Source organism: Monodelphis domestica, chromosome 2 (genome assembly GCF_027887165.1).
Source record: "Monodelphis domestica isolate mMonDom1 chromosome 2, mMonDom1.pri, whole genome shotgun sequence".
In the NCBI taxonomy this organism is placed as follows: domain Eukaryota; kingdom Metazoa; phylum Chordata; class Mammalia; order Didelphimorphia; family Didelphidae; genus Monodelphis; species Monodelphis domestica.
In genome coordinates, this window is record NC_077228.1 from 32,334,946 (window position 1) to 32,356,136 (window position 21,191).

Here is a 21,191-nt window from a genome sequence, read left to right on the forward strand (position 1 = left end):
AGTCCTCTATAGCGTGAGAGATGAGCACAAAAGTCATTATCATTTTTTAACAGGCTGCAGCATGCTGACTCTACTATACATCCATTTCTCTATTGCCTTCCGAGGTTTTTATCCTAATTCCTTTAATTAAGATCTTGGTATTCTATAATTCAGATCCTTATGGATGCCCAGGAAATGTTGCTATATCAGAAGTGGAGACAAGTGACAGTGTTCCTTTTTCTAGACCTTCATGCAACCCAACCCAGCTTCTTCTTAATCAGTTCTAAGCATAACTCATTTTCATCTAGAGCACTGAACTTCCCTGTCAGACAGTATACATTTTTCATGTGCTTCATTTTAGTATGAACAGAATAATTTCTTTCCTTCATATAAGATATCATAGTAATCTGTGTCTGAATACACATAGTACTGTGACTATATGCAAGTACCATCCAATTTTCAAGTCAAAGCATTTAGGTAGTAACTCAGAAGCACTGTAATCAAATGGATCTTTGACCTTGTATATTTGAAAATTCCCTCTAATATTGCAGATGACAATCCATCTGTGCCCACCTAACCTGTAGCAGTTCTTGTCTCTGCCCTCCCATACCATAGTGGAGTACTTTTGACTGTCATCTGTCACATTTGTCACATGACCAGCTCATCTATTCCTGTCATATGATTCCTTGATGACATCTTTTACTCTTGTTCTCTTCATAGTAACTTATTGGTTATGTGATGTAGCCTGCTCAATCACTACTCCCATGTACCTCTATTGCTCTTTGTATGGTAATAATTTTTAATTCTTTGGAAGCTTCTGTACTTCATCTACCATGCAGCAACTATAATGGTGGGTCACATTAATGGCCATTAATAAGAAAAGGAGGAGGAGGAATCATCCTTCCTATCTCAACAAAAAAAATGCTAATCTTAAGGGGGAGAAGATATATGTTTTCTGCACTTGTTTTGCATGGCTATATTTGCTACAGGAAAGGACTTTTCTCTTTTGAGGAGTGAGAATAGGAAACTTAGTAGTCCTTTTTTTTTTTAAAGGAAGGTGTGTCATTGAATTTTTTTTTTAAATAATAAAAAAGAAAGCAGAATGAAGTTCAGAAAGGAACACAAAATTAGAGCAGTGTTGATACTGCCATACTAAATTTAAATTACCCCCAAAATCTTCAAGTTCTCTGGGGGGAAAGGGGAAGACATTGTACATAAGAGAAGTTCAGTTTTATATACAGCCCTTTTCTTTTTTCTTGGGATATTGCACTTTTAAAAATTAAATTCATAATTTTAAAAATGTATGTATTTATTCATATGTTGTTCCCCAAGGAATATGTACTCTTTTTCTTTCTGTTGGTTTTCCTTTTAATGTTCTCCCATCTCCATTCTGCTCTCTCATGAGTACACCTTAGCATACATATGTCAGCACATCTTCTCTTCTTTCTCCCCTTTTACTAGTGTTTTCCTTTTCTTTTGAGTAAGGTTTAAGGTATCCATCCAAAAAACATACTATCATCATGGGTTTTACCCCACCAAATCTCAAAAGCACTTCTTTGATCAAATTTACCTTTTTGTTAGAACTTATGGCTTCTTTTTCTTTTTGCCTAAACATTGAGAATGTATATAAACTATAGGTTTTACTACTGGTTCCTTTTCTTGGATTTTTGTCTCCTTTGAACTTGTGGTTATCTTGATTTCTAGTACCTTCTATGGTATCTATGGTATCTAGGTATACATAGTGTGTGATGTGATATATATATATATATATATATATATATATATATATATATATATATATATATATATATATATATATATAACTATAGTGCAATGAAACTTTTACCTTCCCCAGTCCTTTTTTTTTACTTTTTTTTTTCAGCAGTTTCACAAAGAACTTTATGAAAACTTATAAAAATTGATGAAACTGAAGTGAACAGAATCAGAGGAACAGTTTATATAATAGCAACATGGTAAAAACAAATAGCTTTAAAAGGCTTAAGAACTGTGTTAGGTGCAGTGACTAACCACAAAAACAATTTAGTCTCCTGAGAAATGATGGGACTCATGAAAAATGAAGCTTTTTTAAAAAGTTTAATTAATTTAGAATATTTTTCCAAGGTTAAATGAATCATGTTCTTTCCCTCCCCTCCTCCCATCCCCCTCCTGTAGCCAATGAGCAATTCCACTGGGTTTTACGTGTGCTATTATTAACATTTGCACTAGAGTGATCGTTTAGAGTCTATATCCCCATCGACCCATGTGATCAAGCAGTTGTTTTTCTTCTGTATTTCTGCTCCCACAGTTCTTTCTCTGGATGTGGAAAGTGTTCTTTCTCATAAATCCTTCAGAATTGTCCTGAATCATTGTATTGCTGCTAGTAGAGAAGTTCATTACATTCGATTGTACCACAGTGTTTCCATCTCTGTGTATAATGTTCTCCTGGTTCTGCTCCTTTCACTCTGCATCAATTCCTGGAGGTCATTCCAGTTCACATGGAATTCTTCCAGTTCATTAATCTTTTGAGCAAGCACGGTAGTATTCCATCACCAACATATACCACAATTTGTTCAGCCATTCCTCAATTGAAGGGCATCCCCTCGTTTTCCAGTTTTGTTTTTTTTTTTTGCCACCACAAAGAGCGAGGCTATAAATATTTTTGTATAAGTCTTTTTCCTTATTGTCTCTTTGGGTATAAACCCAGTAGTGGTATGGCTAGGTCAAAGGGCAGGCAGTCTTTTAACGCCCTTTGGGCATAGTTCCAAATTGCCTTCCAGAATGGTTGGATCTATTCACATCTCCATCAGCAATGCATTAATGTCCCAATTTTACCACATCCCCTCCAACATTTATTACAATGAAACTTGTTTTGTAGACATAACCAGTATGAGAATTTATTTTGCTTTTTGTATTACAAAGGTTCTGGATCTGATTTTTTGTTTGTTTTTTAATGGAGGGAGTAAGGAAGAAGGAGGTAAGGGAAAGCAATAGGGAGGCCCAAAAAAAGGAAATAGAAAATATTCAAAAGGAACCGTTCATTGAAGTATTTTTAAAAATAGAATGATCAGATGACAGTCTAAAAAGAAACACAAAGCAGTACAACTTTGAAAGTTATATTTTTTATTTATTATAGACTTGAAAAATAAGCATTGAAATTGACCAAATTAAAAAAATATATCAATTAAAAAAATAGGGGCAGCTGGGTAGCTCAGTGTATTGAGAGCCAGGCCTAGAGACGGGAGGTCCTAGGTTCAAATCTGGCCTCAGACACTTCCTAGCTGTGTGACCCTGGGCAAGTCATTTGACCCCCATTGCCTAGCCCTTACCACTCTTCTGCCTTGGAACCAATACACAGTATTGATTCCAAGATGGAAGGTAAGGTTTTAAAAAAAAAATAAAAAATAAATAAACAAATGTTTATGCCTTTCCCATTTAAAAAAAGAAGAAGAAGAAAAGTAAGCAGTAGGTTTTGGTTGAGGTTTGATATATATAATGCTCTTTTTTTATCTGCCTTGTAAATTATTAAAAGAATCCATTTGTTCCTATTTTCAAAACATTAAGAAAGTAGATTCTTTGTTTTGTCCCATCCTTGACCAGGTGTCTCTCTTTAATTATATTTTAAGCTGTAGTTAAGAAATGCAAAGCCCATATTCAGACACTATTTTCTTAACCAGTTGTCAGCTTCCCCATACAGTTTTTCTTTTTGTATCTCTTGCCCTCAGTGAATTAGCAATCAGCTATCATGTATTAGGCTTCTACTATGCGCTAGGCACTACAGATATAAAGAAAGCAAAAAACAGCCCTTGTTCTCAAGGAGCTCAGAATATAATGGGGGAGCAATCAACTGTGCAAATATATATGTGCAGGATAAAGGAGGGGTAGTTTTAGTTTATTTATTTAAAAAATATTTTTCCATGCTTACATTATTCATGTTCTCTCCCTCTTCTCCCGCCTCTCCCCCTCCTGGAGCTGACAAACAATTCCACTGAGTTATACATGTATTGTATACATTCACAACCTATTTCCTTATTACTTATTTTTGTAATAGAGTAATCTTTTAAAACCTAAACTCCAAATCAAATACCCATATAGACAAGTCATATGTTTTTCTTCTGGATTTTTATTCCAACAACTAGGGATAGTTTTAGAAGGAAAGCACTGTGATTACAGAGAACTAGGAAAGACTTATTGGAATCAAGAAGAGATAGAGTTCCAGGCATAGAGGACAGATAACTTCTGAAAATTCTCAGTCAGGATATGAAGTGTCATATTCATGCAACAGCAAGGTCAGTGTCACTGGATTGCACAATATATGCAGAGGAGTAAGGTTTAAAAAGACTTGTATAAATCAGAAGGGATGAGATTATGAACATTTTATATTTGATCCTGAAGGTAGTAGGGAGCCAATGCATTCTATTCAGTTGGGAGAAGGTGACATGGTCAAACTATATTTTAGTAAGATCAGTTTGACAACTGAATAGAGGATGGATTAGAATAGGGGAACACTTGGTAGGGAAGTCAACTAGTAGGCTATTACTGTAGTCTGGATGTGAGGAGACATTAGCCTTGACCAGGGTTGCCACAGTGTTATGGGAGAGAAATGTTACAAAGGTTCAGTTACCAAGACTGAGTAATTATTTGGATATGGGGGCATAAGAACAGGACGAGGAGTCAAAGATTACACCTAAGTTGCCAGCCTGGGTGACTGGAAGGGTGGTGGTAAGTCCTGAGTAATAGTGAAGTTCTGTTCATTTTGGACATGTTGAGTTGAAGATGTCTTGTCTAACATCCAGTTCAAGATGTCCATTAGGCAGTTGGCAATGGGAGACTGGAAGGTTAGGAAATAGGTTAGGACTAGATAGATATGAGTCGCTCAATTTTTTTTTTTCCAGTTAAACAAGAGTCAGAGTTCTCAGGTGAAAGGCTGGGAGGAGTGAAAGGTTTGAGGAAGGATGGAAAGATTTGAAAAAGCCACTTTAAGTGAGCAGTGAATTGATTAGGGAAACAAAAGAAGTGAGGGCCCAGCCACAATTATATAACAAATTTGAAGTGGACTTAGCCTGCCCAGTTTGATGATTTTCTCTATCTCAGTTCAAAGGCAGCAGATGATGGGAATAATTCAAAATGGGTTTAGTGAGGAAAACACTACTTGCATAGTACGCGGAGAGAAGAATAAGGTATAAGAAGACTGGTATCCCCATTGTCATTGTCATAATATTTTTACTCAAGGTTTCATAATCTTTGACAATACTTTTTAGGCTCCTTTTGGCAATATTTGGTATATCCATGTAAATCAACAAAAGTGGGTAATATAGTTCTTTTAACAGTTATTTAGTGGTTCTCTGTTTTGTTTTGGATACCTCTAGGAGCATAACAGTCTTTATTATCAGCCAACAGAAATGCTGCCTTAGTACCTCCTTGAGAAGATATCTGTCCCATATTTACATACTGATGAACAGGCTGTATTGGGTACCATCCAAATATAGATTGAAATCTTGAGCAAGAGACATTCTTTATCCAAATTGGTCTTTCCTGTATTTGTGCACAGGCCAAACTATTTTGAGTGATTATTGATCTCTTCAGAAAGGAGACTCTTAAAGTGTTCAAGGGCTTGTCATCCTATATAGCTGGAGCATCTAGAAGATTTCACCATCCACATGTCTCTCTTGTGGATCTCCTCCCATCATAGTAGTGGCAAATACATTTAACAGGCATACATCCCCTTATTTTATGCCTAGCCTGGATTTCTTATAAGAATGTTTTTTGAACAATATCCTGTTATGTCCTTTTTGTTTGTTTTTTGTTCAATTTAGAACATTATTCCTTGCTTACAAGAATTATATTCTTTCCCTCCCTCCCCTCCCTCTACCTTTCCCATAGCTGACACACAATTCCACTGGGTATTACATGTGTCCTTGATCAGAACCTATTTCCATGTTGTTGATGTTTGCACGAGGATGATCATTTTGGGTCTATATCCCCAGCCATATCCCCCTCAACCAATGTAATCAAGCAGTTGTTTTTCTTCGGTGTTTCTATTCCCACAGTTTTTCCTCTGAATGTGGATAGTGTTCTTTCTCATAGATCCCTCCAAGTTGTTCAGGATCACTACATCTTTCAGTTAATTGTGGAAATGGCAAAGACAATGAATGATCTGTTGTTGACTAGCACTTATGCACATCCAGGATTCACTTTAATTCATGTATAAAAGACTCATTAAAAAATAGGAGAGTAGACATGTAGTACATTAGTTATTGATGTTTTCTCAATGCCCTCACAATTGTGTCACCCCCTAGCATAATGGATTCTTGGTCCTTTTAGGCTGTTATTTCTGTCCTTGTTCTTTTTAATGTCTCTGTTTTTCTACTTGTTTTTCTATGGGCATATGTAGGACTGTGATTTTAGGATCTCATGATTCCACTCCTGTTCATGAAGATGTTTGTCATAATGGTTTTTGCATTATGATTCCACATATGTTTTATGTTGGGGGGGTGTATTTTCAGTCCACATGTGTGTGTTAGCAATTATGCTATTAATATCTGTTAGATAATCTGAAACAAAATGTGGATTCAGTGACACTTTAAAATGAAGGGAAGAGCAAGTAGGGAGCAAACTTTTAAGAAGCACCTGCTTTGTATGAGAAGCTGTGCTAAGCACTTAAGATATTTTCTCATTTGAACATGTATATGTGAGAGATAGCCCTTGGAAGTGTTAGCTTATTTATTATAACGAATCATTTAATGAAATGGCTGGTGCTGTTTTGCAACTTGTAGACATTGGCATTTGAGCTGTTTAAACGTTAATTAAGCTTGCTTCAGTTGCTATTTCAATACAGAGGCCCAGGTTCTTAATAGCTTTATTATACAGTTGTAAGTATTCAGAATAAAGACTGCCAAGTGCTTAGATGCAAAAAGATGACTTCTAAATAATTGTCACCTACAAGTTTCCTGTTAAGGATGAAAGAAGCATCCAAAAGTAAAAAATCATCGAAATAAACTGCGTTGTTAATTATGCATGTTTTTTCTCTTTATAGTATAAATGTGTATTTATATATTGCATGTACATAATTTTTATGTTTTCCTTCTCCATTTTTCCTTAAAGTCAAGAATTATGTTTTTACCATCTTTGTATCCCCAGCACTTAGCACTGTGCCTGGAAAATAACAAGTATTTTTAATAAATCCTTGTCAATTGACTGGCTGAAGTTTTGTTTTATTTTAATTAATTTTTATTTTTTAAAATAAAGTTACATGTAGGAACAATTTTTGACAATTGTTTTTTGACATTTTAGAGTTCTAATTTTCTCCCTCCCTTACTGAGGCAATGAATCATCTGATACAAGTTATAGCTGTATTTTTCGTGTGATAAATATTTCCATATTTATTGCTCATGTCATGATAGAAGTCACATATCACACATAAAATAGAAGTCTCATTAAAGCAATATAATGGAAGATAGCATGTCTTTGATTTGTACTCTGTGATATGGAAATCACTTTAAAAGACTGATATATTAATTTAAGGTCGCCAAGAAATTCAGCTATGTAATTCCTAAATGAAAACTCAAGTCAGCAGTCAACCTTTTATGGAGTTTTTAATTACAAACAGGAGGAAGAAAGGTATTAGAGAGAGAGGGAGAGGAAGAGGGAGAGGGAGGGAGGAAGGGAGAGGGGAATAGGGCTTAAATACCCGCTCTGCTTAGGTTGGGCCAAAGGCCCAAGCCCTTAGATAGCTGAGACAAAGAAAAGAGATCAGTCCCTATCACTCACGTGACCAAAATGGAGAAACAGTCTCAGGGGCCTCCACCTCCAGCCTCCTTCAGAGCAAGCCCTCCTCTCAGATCTCTCCAGGACCTCTCTCCTCTTGGACTCCTTCAGAGCAAAACCTCCTCCTCCTGTCCTCAGACCCTGCTATCTTTAAGGCAACCATCTAAGTCCCCTCCCCTCAGTTCTCACATCTACCAATCACTGTCGATGTCTCCCCTGTGCCAATGGTGGCTCTAGCTTAACCCAGGACCGCCCAGAGGTCTGTTTCCTTTGCACATGTCTGTTGAAGGTCATATTCTCAAATAATTAAATCTTGCTCTATGCTACAGCCCTTCCTAAATCCTGTTAGACTGAGTAGGGTGGAGATTGTATTTTCCAAGACCTGGTTCTGTCATTCCAAGTATCTCTATTGTATCAATTCTAAAATCAATCACGACTCAAAGAACTTCCTGTTCTATGCTTAAGCATAGGTCAAAGCCCTTTCCATTGTTTAGCAAAAGGTTTCTGTCCTAAAGTAGTCTTAAGTAGGGAGGAGAAGGATCCTCCCATGCCAAGGAGTTTCACATTCCAATAGAGTTCTTACTATCAGTAGAAAATTTTTTCAAGTATGAAATTTCCCAGTGGGGAATTTTCCAACATTCATAAGTCTAAGAAATTTAAAGTTTACAACTCAAAGGCTGTGAATAGCATTTTCATCGTGGGTCCCTTATGGTTAATTTGAAAACTTGCTTTGCTGATGATGTCTTTCACCGCTGATCATCATCTATTATTTCTGTTCATTTTGCATCAGTTCATATCGGTTAATTTGAAAACTTGCTTTGCTGATGATGTCTTTCACAGCTGATCATCATCTATTATTTCTGTTCATTTTGCATCAGTTCATATAAGTCTAGGTTTTTCTGAACTTATCCTGTTCATTGTACTTATGGCTCAATAGTAATCCATTAGAACCATCCATTCCCCAAGATGAACAACCTCTCAGTTTCTAATTTTTTGCTGCTATAAAAAAAGCTGAAAAAAATATTTTGGTACAGGAAGTCCTTTTCCCTTATCTTGATCTCTTTGGGATACAAACACAGTAGTGAGTGATATTGCTGGGTCAAAAAGTATGCCTAGTTTTGTGGCCCTTTGAACCTGCTTCCATATATTATGTATATTTTTTCAAGCAAACAGGTTTAAAAAGAGAATACTTGCTACACTTAGGTACTTCCAGGTGCCTTAAAATAATTCTCCTACGATCCAAGAGTCCACAGTACACTACTTGGGAAATTATCTGTGTGGAGAACAGAGTGCTACACTGGGATTGGAGAGGGCTGGGTTCATATCCCACATTTAGGAGCTTGACCTTTCTAGAACTGAGTTTACTCAACTGTAAATATTTACACTACTGACCTCAAAGGATTATGGGGGATAAACCCTTTGCAACCATGAATTAGTATGGAAATGGAAATAGTACAGGTTGATGGAATGAAGAGAGTGCTGATTTTCAGATCTGATAGGCCTCAGGTCAAAATTTTACTCTCTTCAGGCTATGTCATTTGTTTAGGTGTTTTAGTCTTATCTGACTCTTCTTTGACCTCATTAGGGATTTCCTTGGTAGAGATACTGGAGTGGTCTAGTATTTCCTTCCCCAGTTTATTTCACAAAGAAGGAGACCAAGGCAAACAAGACTAATTAACTTGTCCAAGGCCACACAGGTAGCAAGTTTTGGGAATCAGTTTTGAACTCTGGTTTTCCTGACTATAGGCCTGGCTCTCTATCCATGGTGCCACCTAGCTGACCTCCTGGCTAATGTGGTTGTGGAAAATCACTTCACCTGTCTTGTTCTTTTTGTGAAGTATTAAAATGAAGAGATTTGGAAGGTCTTAAGAGTTGTATATATGGAGGGGAAGGTATACCTAATTTGAGATGTTTTTCTGGGTCAGTGTTATAAGATTTCTATAAACACTTTGTAAATCTTAGGATAGTATCTAAATAGATCATTAATGATTGCTACCATTTAGTCAGTCAAGAAGCACTTTTATTTTAAGCACCGAGAATACAAATAAAGCAGAAAGATTGTCTTTGCTCTGGAATAGGCTCTTAGCTTAAGTTATAATGGAGAAGGAGGCATCATGTAAATGGGCTGAAAAGTGAAACAGAGGAAGAAAATATGACTGGCCTGCGTGCGCACGCGCGTGTGCACACACACACACACACACACACACACACACACACACACACACACACACCCTTAAAGGCTCTAAGAAGAGCCCTAAGATAGGGACCACTTTGATTATAGGATCCTTTAACTTTCTGCCTTTTCTCCCTCAGACAGCCCTCCATATATTTTACTGAAGCCAGACATATATGTTGTGAACAAGCTGCTGCTTGGCTGATCTTGGTCCCCTGTGCTAGGAAACTACCCCCAAACCTTCCTCCCTCTCCTGACACTCAATGGAATCCTGCTGGTTCTTCTTCAGAGTCTAAACTCCAGTGATCACCTTTTCTACCACCTGATCAGAAGTGTTGTCTCCCTCCCCTGATCTTTCCTAGCATTGCTATATCTCTTACGTAGCTTGGTGCCCTACTGGAGAGAGCCTTAAACTTGACAGTCAGGAATACCAGAGCTCAAATTCCACTTCAGTTACTACATGTGTGACCCTGGACAAGTCACTTCACCTCCCCCTTCCCTCATTTTCCTTATCTGTGAAGTGGAAATGATAATAGCATCCCCACCCCATTGTTAATGAAGATAAAATGAGATAAGTTTTAGAGATGGATAGCATTTTTCATCATGAGTCCTTTGGAACTGTCATGGATCATTGTATTGATCAGTCACTTAAGTTTTTCACAAATGATTGATTATCTGAACAATATTGCTGTTACTATGTAAAACATCCTAATTCTGTTCATTTCAGTCATTGTCAGTTCTTTATAAGTCTCATCAGGTTTTTCTGAACCCATCCTTCTTGTCATTTCTTAGAGCACAGTAGTATTCCTTCACAATTATAGAACACAACTTGTTCAGTCATTCCCTGATTAATGGGCATCTTGATTTCCAATTCTTTGCCACCACAGAAAGAGTTGTCACAAATATATTTATGCATATAATTGCACTTTCCTTTTTCTTTGATCTCTTTGGGATACAAACTTAGTAGTGTTATTGTTGAGTCAGTGTAGGCACAGTTTTATAGACCTTTGGGTATGTTACTAAATTGTTCTCCCAGATAGCTGGACCAGTTCATAGCTATACCAACAGCACATTATTGTATCACAATCAGTGTTTTTTAAGGGCTTCCTATGTAAGACACTGTGCTAAATGTTGGGAATACAAGTAGAAGGGAAAGTAGTCCTGGCTTCAAGGAACTTGCTTTCTAATAATGAAAGACAATGGGGGGAGGGCTTAAAAATGCAGGGAGTCAAACATGCCCTATGTGAAGAAGTCCTGAGAGCAAACTCAAGAAGAATGAAATGTGATTGACTTGGGCAACCTTCTAGGTGAAGCCATGGAATCAGATCTAATTCATATGCACATAGGTCCTATTTTATATTCTCAAGATTTTAGCATATGGCTTCTTCCATTCAGGTCCTTCTCCATTACTTCTGAATGGTATGGATGAAACCCTGAATTCTCAGTAGCTCTGCCAGGTTGAAAGGATTTTGATACCGGATTGCTATGTACTGTATGCTCATTTGACCATCTGTAACTCAACCTAGCTAATTTAAGAACTATTGCTAATTTGACTGTAGGATAGTGAATTTTGGGGTCCTAGCAACTCTGCAGGCCACCATCAAATGGGTGTAATATTTGGAATGGTAGAAGAGTGTCTTCACTGACAAAATCACAGATCTTTGAAGCATTGAGGACATACATGCCTTCTCTCCTTATTTCTGTGAATTCTGTGGTATAGAGCACAGAGACCTGATTTTATTTCTCATACTTACCTCAGAACCTAGTACAGTACTCTGCATATAGTGGTGCTTAATAAATCTGTGGTTGATATATAGTTCTCCATACAGTTTCATAATTTATACTTTTGATAACAACAAATGCTTAAACCAGAAACCAAACTGAGGAGTTTTAGCTCTCAACCCCTTGTTAGATTCATTTGGCTTTTCTCCTGCTAGTTATGATGCTATAGCTTTAAATAGTTGTTATACTGGAGGAATTTCATGTGAACTGGAACGACCTCCAGGAATTGCTGCAGAGTAAAAGGAGCAGAACCAGGAGAACATCATACACAGAGACGGATACACTGTGGTACAATTGAATGTAATAGACTTCTCTACTAGCAGCAATGCAGTGATCTAGGACAATTCTGAGGGACTTATGAGAAGGAACATTACCCACATCCAGAGAAAGAACTGTGCGAGCAGAAGCACAGAAGAAAAACAGCTGCTTGATTACATGGGTGGATGGAGATATGATTGGGGATGTAGACTCTAAACAATCATCCTGGTGCAATTATCAATAGGGAAATAGGTCTTGATCAATTGTGAATCAGCTATGAGGGGAGGAAGGGAGGAAAAGAACATGAATCATGGAACCATAGAAAAATACTCTAAATTAATTAAATAAAATTTTTCAATTAAAAGAAATAGTTGTTATAATTCTTCCATGTAAATTTTTTATGTTTTGTTTTCTGTCTTTGTTTATAGACCAGTTGGTTCCTGGCTTTTTTGATGATTGGTTGATGATGGAAATGCACTGGATATAAGAAGCAAACTCATTGTAGTAGAATCTCATCCTGCCTCCTAACCGTGCTCCCCAGTATTGGGCAGAAGGAGTGACAACAATCTCTAATTTGAAGAGAAGAAATCATCATTTGGGAAACTTTTTCTTCCTATACTTCTACATTTTAATTTTGTTTTCACTTTATAAATGGTCATCATTGAAGAAACAGAAGATATCTCTGGAGGCATTCCACTCCCAGTCTATCACTGAACACCTTCACAAAGCAGAGAAGTTTCTGCTGCATTTTTTTTCCTAAGGCAGTCTGAGACTCTTAAGGATACAACAGACACAGACACACACACACATTTTTTTTTTAGCAGCTATATGATTAGGAATAATGAAATTGATATTTTAAATGCCCTGTTAAGTGGATGTTTCTCAATTGAGTTAACTCTCCAAGTTCACAGTTGTTTTCTGTTACTTTAAAATTATATTTTCCCTCTGACACCTATCCTTCACTAACACATGACTACATTTGTCTTGGTAGCCATGGCCTTGCTATGAATAGCATTGGTACCAACTCCCTAGATCCTCATGTTCTATCTGCTTCAGCCACAACATAGTATCCACCTTGAAGGCAGGTGAATGAGCTGAACAGAGGTGTGTGGTTCCCCCCCCCCCTTTTTTTAAATGTAACCAGACACCTTTTTCTGTTCTCCCCCTCCCCCTCCCCCCTTTATTTGGGTAAGTGTGAGAAACAGAATAGTTTAAAATGAGCCACTGAAGGGGCAGAGGGCTGGTCAGCACGGGGTGTGGCTTTTGGTGCCTCCCGTAGGCGTGCTGCTGCCCAGGCCCAGGCCACCCCAGCCCCTCTGTGGCAGAAGGAGAACGTGGAAGACCCAGCTGAGCCAAGCACACGAAGTTGGAGGACCAGGACCACAGAGGTTACTCTCTGGGGTAAATATTCTTTCTTCATGTCCCTGACTCTGAAAAAAGCCTTTGAATGTGCATGTGTAAGTGGGTGTCCTCCTTGGGAGGCAGAAGTACTGTATCTTCTGGCAATGCCCCAGTAATAGGCTGCAGATTCTCCAGGATAGATACTGAAAAACATTGATGGCAGCAGAAGCATAGCCTTCTAGGTGATATGGCTGTCCCTTCTTTCCCTGGGAAGATTTTTTTTCCTCTGTTTATTCTTGTAGTGTTCATAGGAGGCCTGAACAAATAAATGAGCCTCTACACACATATGTCAAGTCTGTCCCTAATTTCCCCTGAAATTCTTTTAATTCAAGCTCCAAAGCCGCCCTTTTGGTTCAATCTCCTACTTTCTAGTCACTCTTGTTTTCAAGTTAGTGTGGCAGTAGAATTGGAATTCCACATTCAGGACTACTTTGTATCCCTAATGATCCCCAGTGTGTCTACTCATAAAATGGGTTAGAGATACATGACAATTGGGCCCTCCCACAAAAAAAAAGAAAGAAAGAAAAGAAAAGAAATTTGAGAAATTCTTGTCTTCCTTCGATGTTTCCTGAGGGGTATTTCCCTTGTTTGTGTCTGGTTTTCAGATCCTGGCCATGAGGTTTGATGCCTCCTCACCTTGCTGAAGAGAGACACTGGACCTAAATGGCGCAGCATGACTTCGTCCCTGCTTGGCTTAATTTCTCCACACCACAGTCAGCTAAGGTACAATTTTCATTCCCTAGTCTCTGAAGCCAAATTTTAATTTTGTATTCTCTTAGCCAAATATAATCTCAGAATTAGTCAGATTTATCGTTTTTTCCTCTCTGTTTACATTTTTAAAGATATTTCACACTACTGTTATGAATGGATATAAAAAAATGAATTTTACTGATACAAGTTGGGGAAGGCAGTAAGAGAGCACTTTGAAAAAGATCTGGCGGTCTTAGTGGACTACAATCTCAATTTTAGTCAGCAGGGTAATTGGGGCAGTTAGAAAAGTTAATATAATCTTGGTATTCAATCATTTAATAAATATTTTGTGCAGGGCAATGTGTTGAGCACTGGAGATACAAGTACAAAGAATGAAACAATTCTTAACCACCAGCAGCTTGTATTCTAAAGGGAGAGACAAGTACATGCATAAATTTATATAGTATACATATAAAGTGAATGAATGCAAATATGTGCACTATAAACTGTACATGAAAAAGGGCAGTGTCCAGTGGATCTGAAAAGGCAAGTTGGGGTCAGGCTGGAAGGACTATAAGAGCTAAACAAACAAGTTTTCTATTTGATCCTGGTGACAATGACTAGCATTCCTATAGTGCTTTAAAGTTCAAAGAACACTTAACGATATAGTCTCATTTTTTCCTTAAAATAACCCTGTGAGATAAGTGCAAATTTTACTTCCATCTTACAATTGAGGAAAAGAGACAGACAAATAAAATGACTTTGTTCAGTTGTGACTCCGTGGACTGTAGTATGCAATGCTTTCCTTGGGATTTTCTTGTCAAAGATACTGGAGGGATTTTCCATTTTCCTCTCCAATGGACTGAGGCAAACAGGTTAAGTGATTTGCCTAAAGTCACACAGTTAAAAAGCGTCTGAGGCTGGATTTTAACTCAGTCTACCTAAGCTGAGTCCAACAGTATGACTTACAGGATCATACCGCTAGAAAGTGTCAGAGTCTGAGTTTGAATTCTGATCTTAACTGACTCAAGTCTGGAAATGCCATTTTATTTTCATTCATTCCGTGTCCTCCCCCATGATTTCCCTTAATTCTAAGTCTGTTACTTCTCTACATGAATTCTGTCCAACTCTGTAACCCCATCCTCTTTGATATGTGATGTGGCACTAAATACATCAATTTAGGTTGTCATTTTTACTATATTAATGTGGCCTGTGACTAAGCAATTCCTCCAGTTGTTTAAATAATTTTTTTTTCTTTAAAGGTTGTTTTGTACCTGTTTTTCTGTAAGTTTTAAATGTACCTCAGCAGATGAACTCAATAGTTGAAGAATTTTATACTTACTTTGAATGGGATTTACTTTTCTATTTCCTCTTGAATTTTATTCTTGTTATAAAAATGTTACTAGTTGGTTTCACTACAATTTTTCTTTCCCTTTTTTTCTCATTTATTAAAAGAGATAATGCTCTGAGTGAGGGAGTGGGGAGAAATATAACCAAAAAAAAAATTGACATAAAAATATAAAATCTTTAAACAATTTAAAAAAATAAAAGCTATTTTGAAATTTAAAAACTAATGTTAAATTTATGAATTTTGCCCTGTAGCTAGAGTGAATAGCTCAATATGTTGGCTCTCTTTTCTAATTTTTTTTATCATCTCCAAGTATTCAAATGCTATGCCTTCATCCCATTTAATCTCAAGGATGACTAGATCTGAGCCAGCATGAAGGCCCTTCAATAAATCTCTCCAAAATTCATATTAATGACTTATTACTCTTTTGAATCAGTTTGTTATGAATCTACATGGCTATACTATCATCCTGCCCATACTTCTCTACTTGGATCACAAAGAAAACAGGAATTTATGGTACTTTTTTCACACAGTTAAGTCACTTATGACTATCATTTCTCTTAATATAGATAGTAGAGTAATTCTGTCTGTAAAAGGTTAATTTAGCATGCCTTGTTCTTGATGAGGCCAGACTAGCTCTGACTGCTACTTTCCTTTTTAAAATGTTCAGAAATATCCCTTTATTATGTTTTCAATTTTGAAATCAGTCGGATTCCAGGTTTCCATTAACCCTTTTTTAATTTTTAATCCAGACATCTATTCTTTTACTAGCCAGTGATACTTCTTCTGTTCTCCTAGGTCGTTTAAAATTTTTTGGTGCTTTGTCATTCATATTTATCAATTCTTTCAGTATCTTGAGCTGTAATTTTCCAAAGATTAGTGACTGGGATTCATAGGGAGCAGCTAGGTGCCCTCTGTTCTCTCATTTGAGTTTTCATTCCACTGTTAGCGATTATTGTTTTATCCTTTCCATTCTTCATTTCATTCTCCTTGGTTTTAGATATTATTTATCATTTTAAGGAAAGCCTCTTGTTTAATTATATGCTTTCTTGTTTAACAGGGATGAATTATTTTGTTAGATACTTTCTACACCAATTGATATTATTCTCAAATTTTCATTTTTGTTATTATCTTTACAATTTTCCTATCAACTGGCCACATATTCCTCCTGTAAATGTAACCTGTTATGTCATGTTATCTTTGTAATATCTTGCTGCAGTCTTCTTGTTGATATTTTATTTATAATTTTTATATCAATATTCATTAAGAATATTGATCTATAGCAGTGCTATCAAACTCAAATAGAAAAGATCTTTGCCAACAGTATATTTACTTAGACAACCACAAATGAACAAATTAACATCTGTGTTCTGTGGTAGATTTTTAAATTTCATTAAACATTTCCCAATTTCATTTTAATCTGGTTTGGGCTATACTTGCAAATGTTGCCATCCAAGAGATTGACACCTCTGGTCTATAGTTTTCTTTCTCTGTTTTGACTCCCTGGTTTAGGTATCAAGACCATATTTGTGTCATAGAAGGAATTTGGTAAGACCTCTTTCTTTTCCTATTTTTTTTTTCAAATGTTTTGATGTAGTATTGAAATTGTTTTTAAAAATATTTAGTAGAATTTGCTAGTCCTGGGAATTTTTTCCTTTAGTAGGGGTTTATTTATGGTTTGTTCAATCTCTCTCTTTTTTTTTTAAGGACTTAAAATAAAATAGTTATTTAGTGCTCTATTTCTTGTTCTATTAATCGGGGTAATTTATAATTATATAGACATTTATTTTATTTAGATTGTCAACTTAATTGACATAAAAACAGTTCTTACTTTAGGTAAATTTGCATTACACAAATTCTGCTTTTTGCATAAAGAATTCTGAAAGAAATCCATATTCCAAAAAACCCCATGCCTTCGTTTACTGTATTCTGCTCTCTTTCTCTGTACTCTTGCCCCTTGACTCGGCACTCCATGGCTTTTTAGTGAAAGCAAAAGAAAGGACATGCAAAGAGGGAAACCTCCAGTCCTGGGAGAAGAGACCTATGCCTGTCTCCACCCATTTACTGTCGTGCCCCACTCCACATTTCTATCTTTTGTCCATCTATGCTGGGGTGCCACATATATGTCCCCCCCTCCTTCCTTGCATCATGCATCTTTTACTGTCTGTATCCATGTCTGGCCCCCACATGCCTGCCTCTGCCTATTTTTCTTGATTCAAGCCAAGCTCCTATGTGTATGTCTCCAGCCTCTGTGTCCCTCCTCCTACTCTTCTCTGCCCCTGGTCCCCTCATGTTCTTGAACTGTGTACCAACCCCTTCCTTACATGAGCATGGCCCCTTTCTTTATATCTGTGGACACATTTGCATTACCAATAGTAATTTTATAGAAAAATCTGTAGAACAATTCTCTTAACATTAAATAAGAACTGAGTGGTTAGGCAGGGCAAAAGAGCTAGTAATTCCTTTTCATGAGTTGTGAATTTACCTTTTTCATTTTAGATACTAGTAATTTCATTTTCTTCTTTATTGATCAACTTATCTAATGGCTTATCTACTTTATTGGTTTTGTGTCTCACCTACAAAGCTTCTAATTTATTAATTCAGTGCTTTTTTTTTTCTTTCAATTTTGTTAATCTCTCCTTTAACTTTTAGGATTTTTTATTTTGGTGTTTAATCAGGGAGTTATTCGTTTACTGGTTTTTCTAGAATTTTTTTTTGTTTGCATTCCTAATTCTTTCGCCTGTTCTTTGTCTCTTTTAATTGATGAAAGCTTTTATTAAAAATATAAGTTTTCCCCTAAGTGTTGCTGCTTCCAAATTTTTTTGATAGGTTCTAATTTTTGTCGTTATCTTTAATGATTATTTCTATACTTTTCCTGTGATTCACTTTTTCTATGTTAGTTTCCATTTAATTCTTAATCTTTGCTTCAGAGGCCCTTTATTGACTATAATGTTGGTAAAAGAAACACTTAATATTTTTGCTTTCTTTCTTTTTTTTTGCATTTATTTATAAGGTTTTTTGCTGCTGGCTCAACTCTTCTTCTCCCCCCCCCCCTTCCCCATAGTCAGTTTTTTAAGTGTGAATAAGTATATTTCTTCCTAATCCCATTTAGTGTTCTCTAGAGATCATATCCAACTTTTAAAAAGTTTTATTCACTTTCTAACTTGCTTATTGTTTGGTCTAATTTAGGTCTGAGAGGCCAATAAATTAAGATCCTTCACTGTTTTCTTCCTGTAATTCATTTAATTTTTCCTTCAAGATTTTAGAGACTATTTCATTGGACATACATATTGTATTGTTAATTCATTGTCTATGGTACCTTTTTAGCAAAATGTAGTTTTCCCTGCTTCTCTAGTTTATTTGAGTCTATAATAGCTACCCATGCCTTTTTACTCATCTTAAGAATTATAAAGAATGCTCTAGCCCTTTGTTTTAACTACGTGTATATCTTTCTGTTTCAAGTATGTTTCTTATAAACATCATATTGTTATATTCTGGTTTCTAATCCATTCTGATATCTTCTTCCATTTTATGGATGATTTCGTACCATTTACGTGTCACATTTTAAAATTAAGGAAAACAGATAATCATCTGAACAAGATCAATTTATTACTTAAGCTAGTAAATAGATTGATCCAGTGGCCTTTCTCAGTGACCATAGGCCCCAGGGTGGGGCTCACCAGCTTTACTAGAGTTGGTTAGATGAGGAAGACAATGCAGTTGATTATACAGTCGTAGACAGCATCATGGAGGTTGGGTTACATCAAAGAAAATAGTCTAACCACCAACTCTCTGTCATTAAGGATGCTTGATTAATTTATGGGACCAATCTGCCTCCTGAAGATGCTAATAGTGGATCAGGGATAGCAGATCCCACCTGGCCCCTAGAAGGGTTTGTAAGGAGATATGAGGACCTCCTTAATTGTACAAAGACACACAATGTATTTCTTAGAGCTAGCTTCAAGACTTAAATATAACACCAGATAACTTGGTATTTTCCTAGGACCAGAAGGTATGGTAGATAATTTTTTTCCATTGATTGTAACTTTACACTAATTCAACGGGAAATCTGAATTCCTGAGTTCAACTGAGGATGGCTTGAACAATCATACAAAATGGGGCAGTAATACAGAATAGGTTCAATTACAGAATAGAGTTGATTATAAAATAATATAAAGGAAGTTTCATTTCTTCATGCTTTCATAGTTATAATTACTGTGTATTTCACTCTATCCTATTCCCTTATACTTTACCTTCTCTTTTATTCCTATCCAATTTCCAAGATAACCACAAGGAACACATGATGAAAATGCAAGGAGCTATTAGAATCTGAAGCAGATTAAAGCAGACCATCTTCCACTTTCATTCCTTCATGATATATTTATTGTATTTGAGATATGTCTTGTATTATATGAGCAATATGTCTTCTATCATATGAGCAATATGGAAATATGTATTAAATGAAAGTACTGATGTAACCTATATCAGACTATTTACTACTGGGGCAGGAGCAGGGGGCAAGGAAGGGAAGGAGGGAAAAAAAATTTTTTTTTAAAGAGTATTTTGTTACTGACTACTGCCTCCTTTAATCTACCCTCATTCTCGTCCTTTATCCTCTCTTTCTTCTACTTCCCCATTGGGTAAGGACAATTTCTTTACTTAGCTTGTATGTATATTGGTCTTCTTCTTTTCACAATTTCAGATGAGAGGGAGGTTCACCTGAACCTCCTGAAACAGGAAAACACCTGTTTTCCATTCCTCCCTTCCCCTGTGGCCTCTTCTGAGGTATAGATTCTTCCTTGTTACCTCATTTGTGTGAAGTTATTTTCCCTATTCTTCCTCTCCCTTCCCCCTCTTTCCTAGTGCATTCCTTTTTCCCACTTCTATTCTTCAGGGATCATTCAAACACAACTGAACTTCCTCTCTTAACCTTCATGACCATAGTATTTAGGGGCAGGGGGTGGGGGGTGGGGTGGGTGGATATATACAGTTTGGTTTTATTTTGTTCCTTTTGATTGTTCAGTTAAGTTTTTCTTTTTATACTTCTCTTGATGCCTATGTCATGCATATATTTGTATGTCTAAGCTCCAGTTTTTAAATTAGGAATACTTAAATATTCTTTATTTTATTAAAGATCAATTTTTTCCTGTAGGATTATACTCGATTTGATGAATTCTAAAATCTTCTACCAAACCCTCCTTTTCTTCTATGATGTTGATATTAGGAGCCACTAAGTAACACATTGTGGATTATAGAGTCTCAGGCCTAGAGTCAGAAAGATCTGAGTTTACATCTGGCTTCATACATTTACTAGCTGTGTAACCCTGGGCAAGTCACTTAATCTCTGTTGCCTCGGTTTCCTCATCTGTAAAATAAGGTTGATAATGGTCCCTATCTTTCAGAGTTGTAAGGATCAAATGAGTTAATAACTATAAAGTGCTTAAAACAATGCCTTGCACATAATAAGTACTATATAAATTTTAATTATCATCATCATTGTTATTGTTGTTCTTTCATGGTACTTAAATTCTTTCTTTTCTGACTTCTTTCAACACTTTTCCCTTGACCTCGGAACTCTGGACTTTGGCTATAATATTCCTGAGAATTTTCATTTTGAAGTTTTTTTTTCAGGAGAAGACCAATTCTTCCAGATTTTTCCTTAGGCCTCTAGTTCTAATGTATCTGGAATTAAGATTTTTTTAGTTACCAATAACTTCTTTTCTTGTAGGAATACACATCATTTTAACTTATTGGGTCCCTTAAAGAAAGGTTTTTTTGTTTTGTTTTTGTTTTTTC

General features: G+C 36.3%; 1 protein-coding gene across 5 annotated transcripts in view; it reads left to right on the top strand.

Annotated features, from left to right (window-relative positions):
* The window catches only part of GPBP1L1 (GC-rich promoter binding protein 1 like 1), an 80,505-nt gene that overhangs the window by 22,338 nt on the left and 36,976 nt on the right, over positions 1-21,191 (top strand). For 2 of the 5 annotated variants that reach the window (XM_007480238.3, XM_007480237.3), the window contains exons 2-4: positions 12,385-13,357; positions 13,963-14,080; positions 16,908-16,943. In XM_007480238.3, the coding sequence (XP_007480300.2) occupies positions 14,021-14,080; positions 16,908-16,943 (96 nt within the window). In that variant the 5' untranslated portion in view covers positions 12,385-13,357; positions 13,963-14,020. Of the gene's footprint in view, positions 1-12,384; positions 13,358-13,962; positions 14,081-16,907; positions 16,944-21,191 lie in introns of those variants that run through there. The other 3 variants (XM_056815230.1, XM_001362994.4, XM_007480236.3) reach the window with 2 other exon arrangements.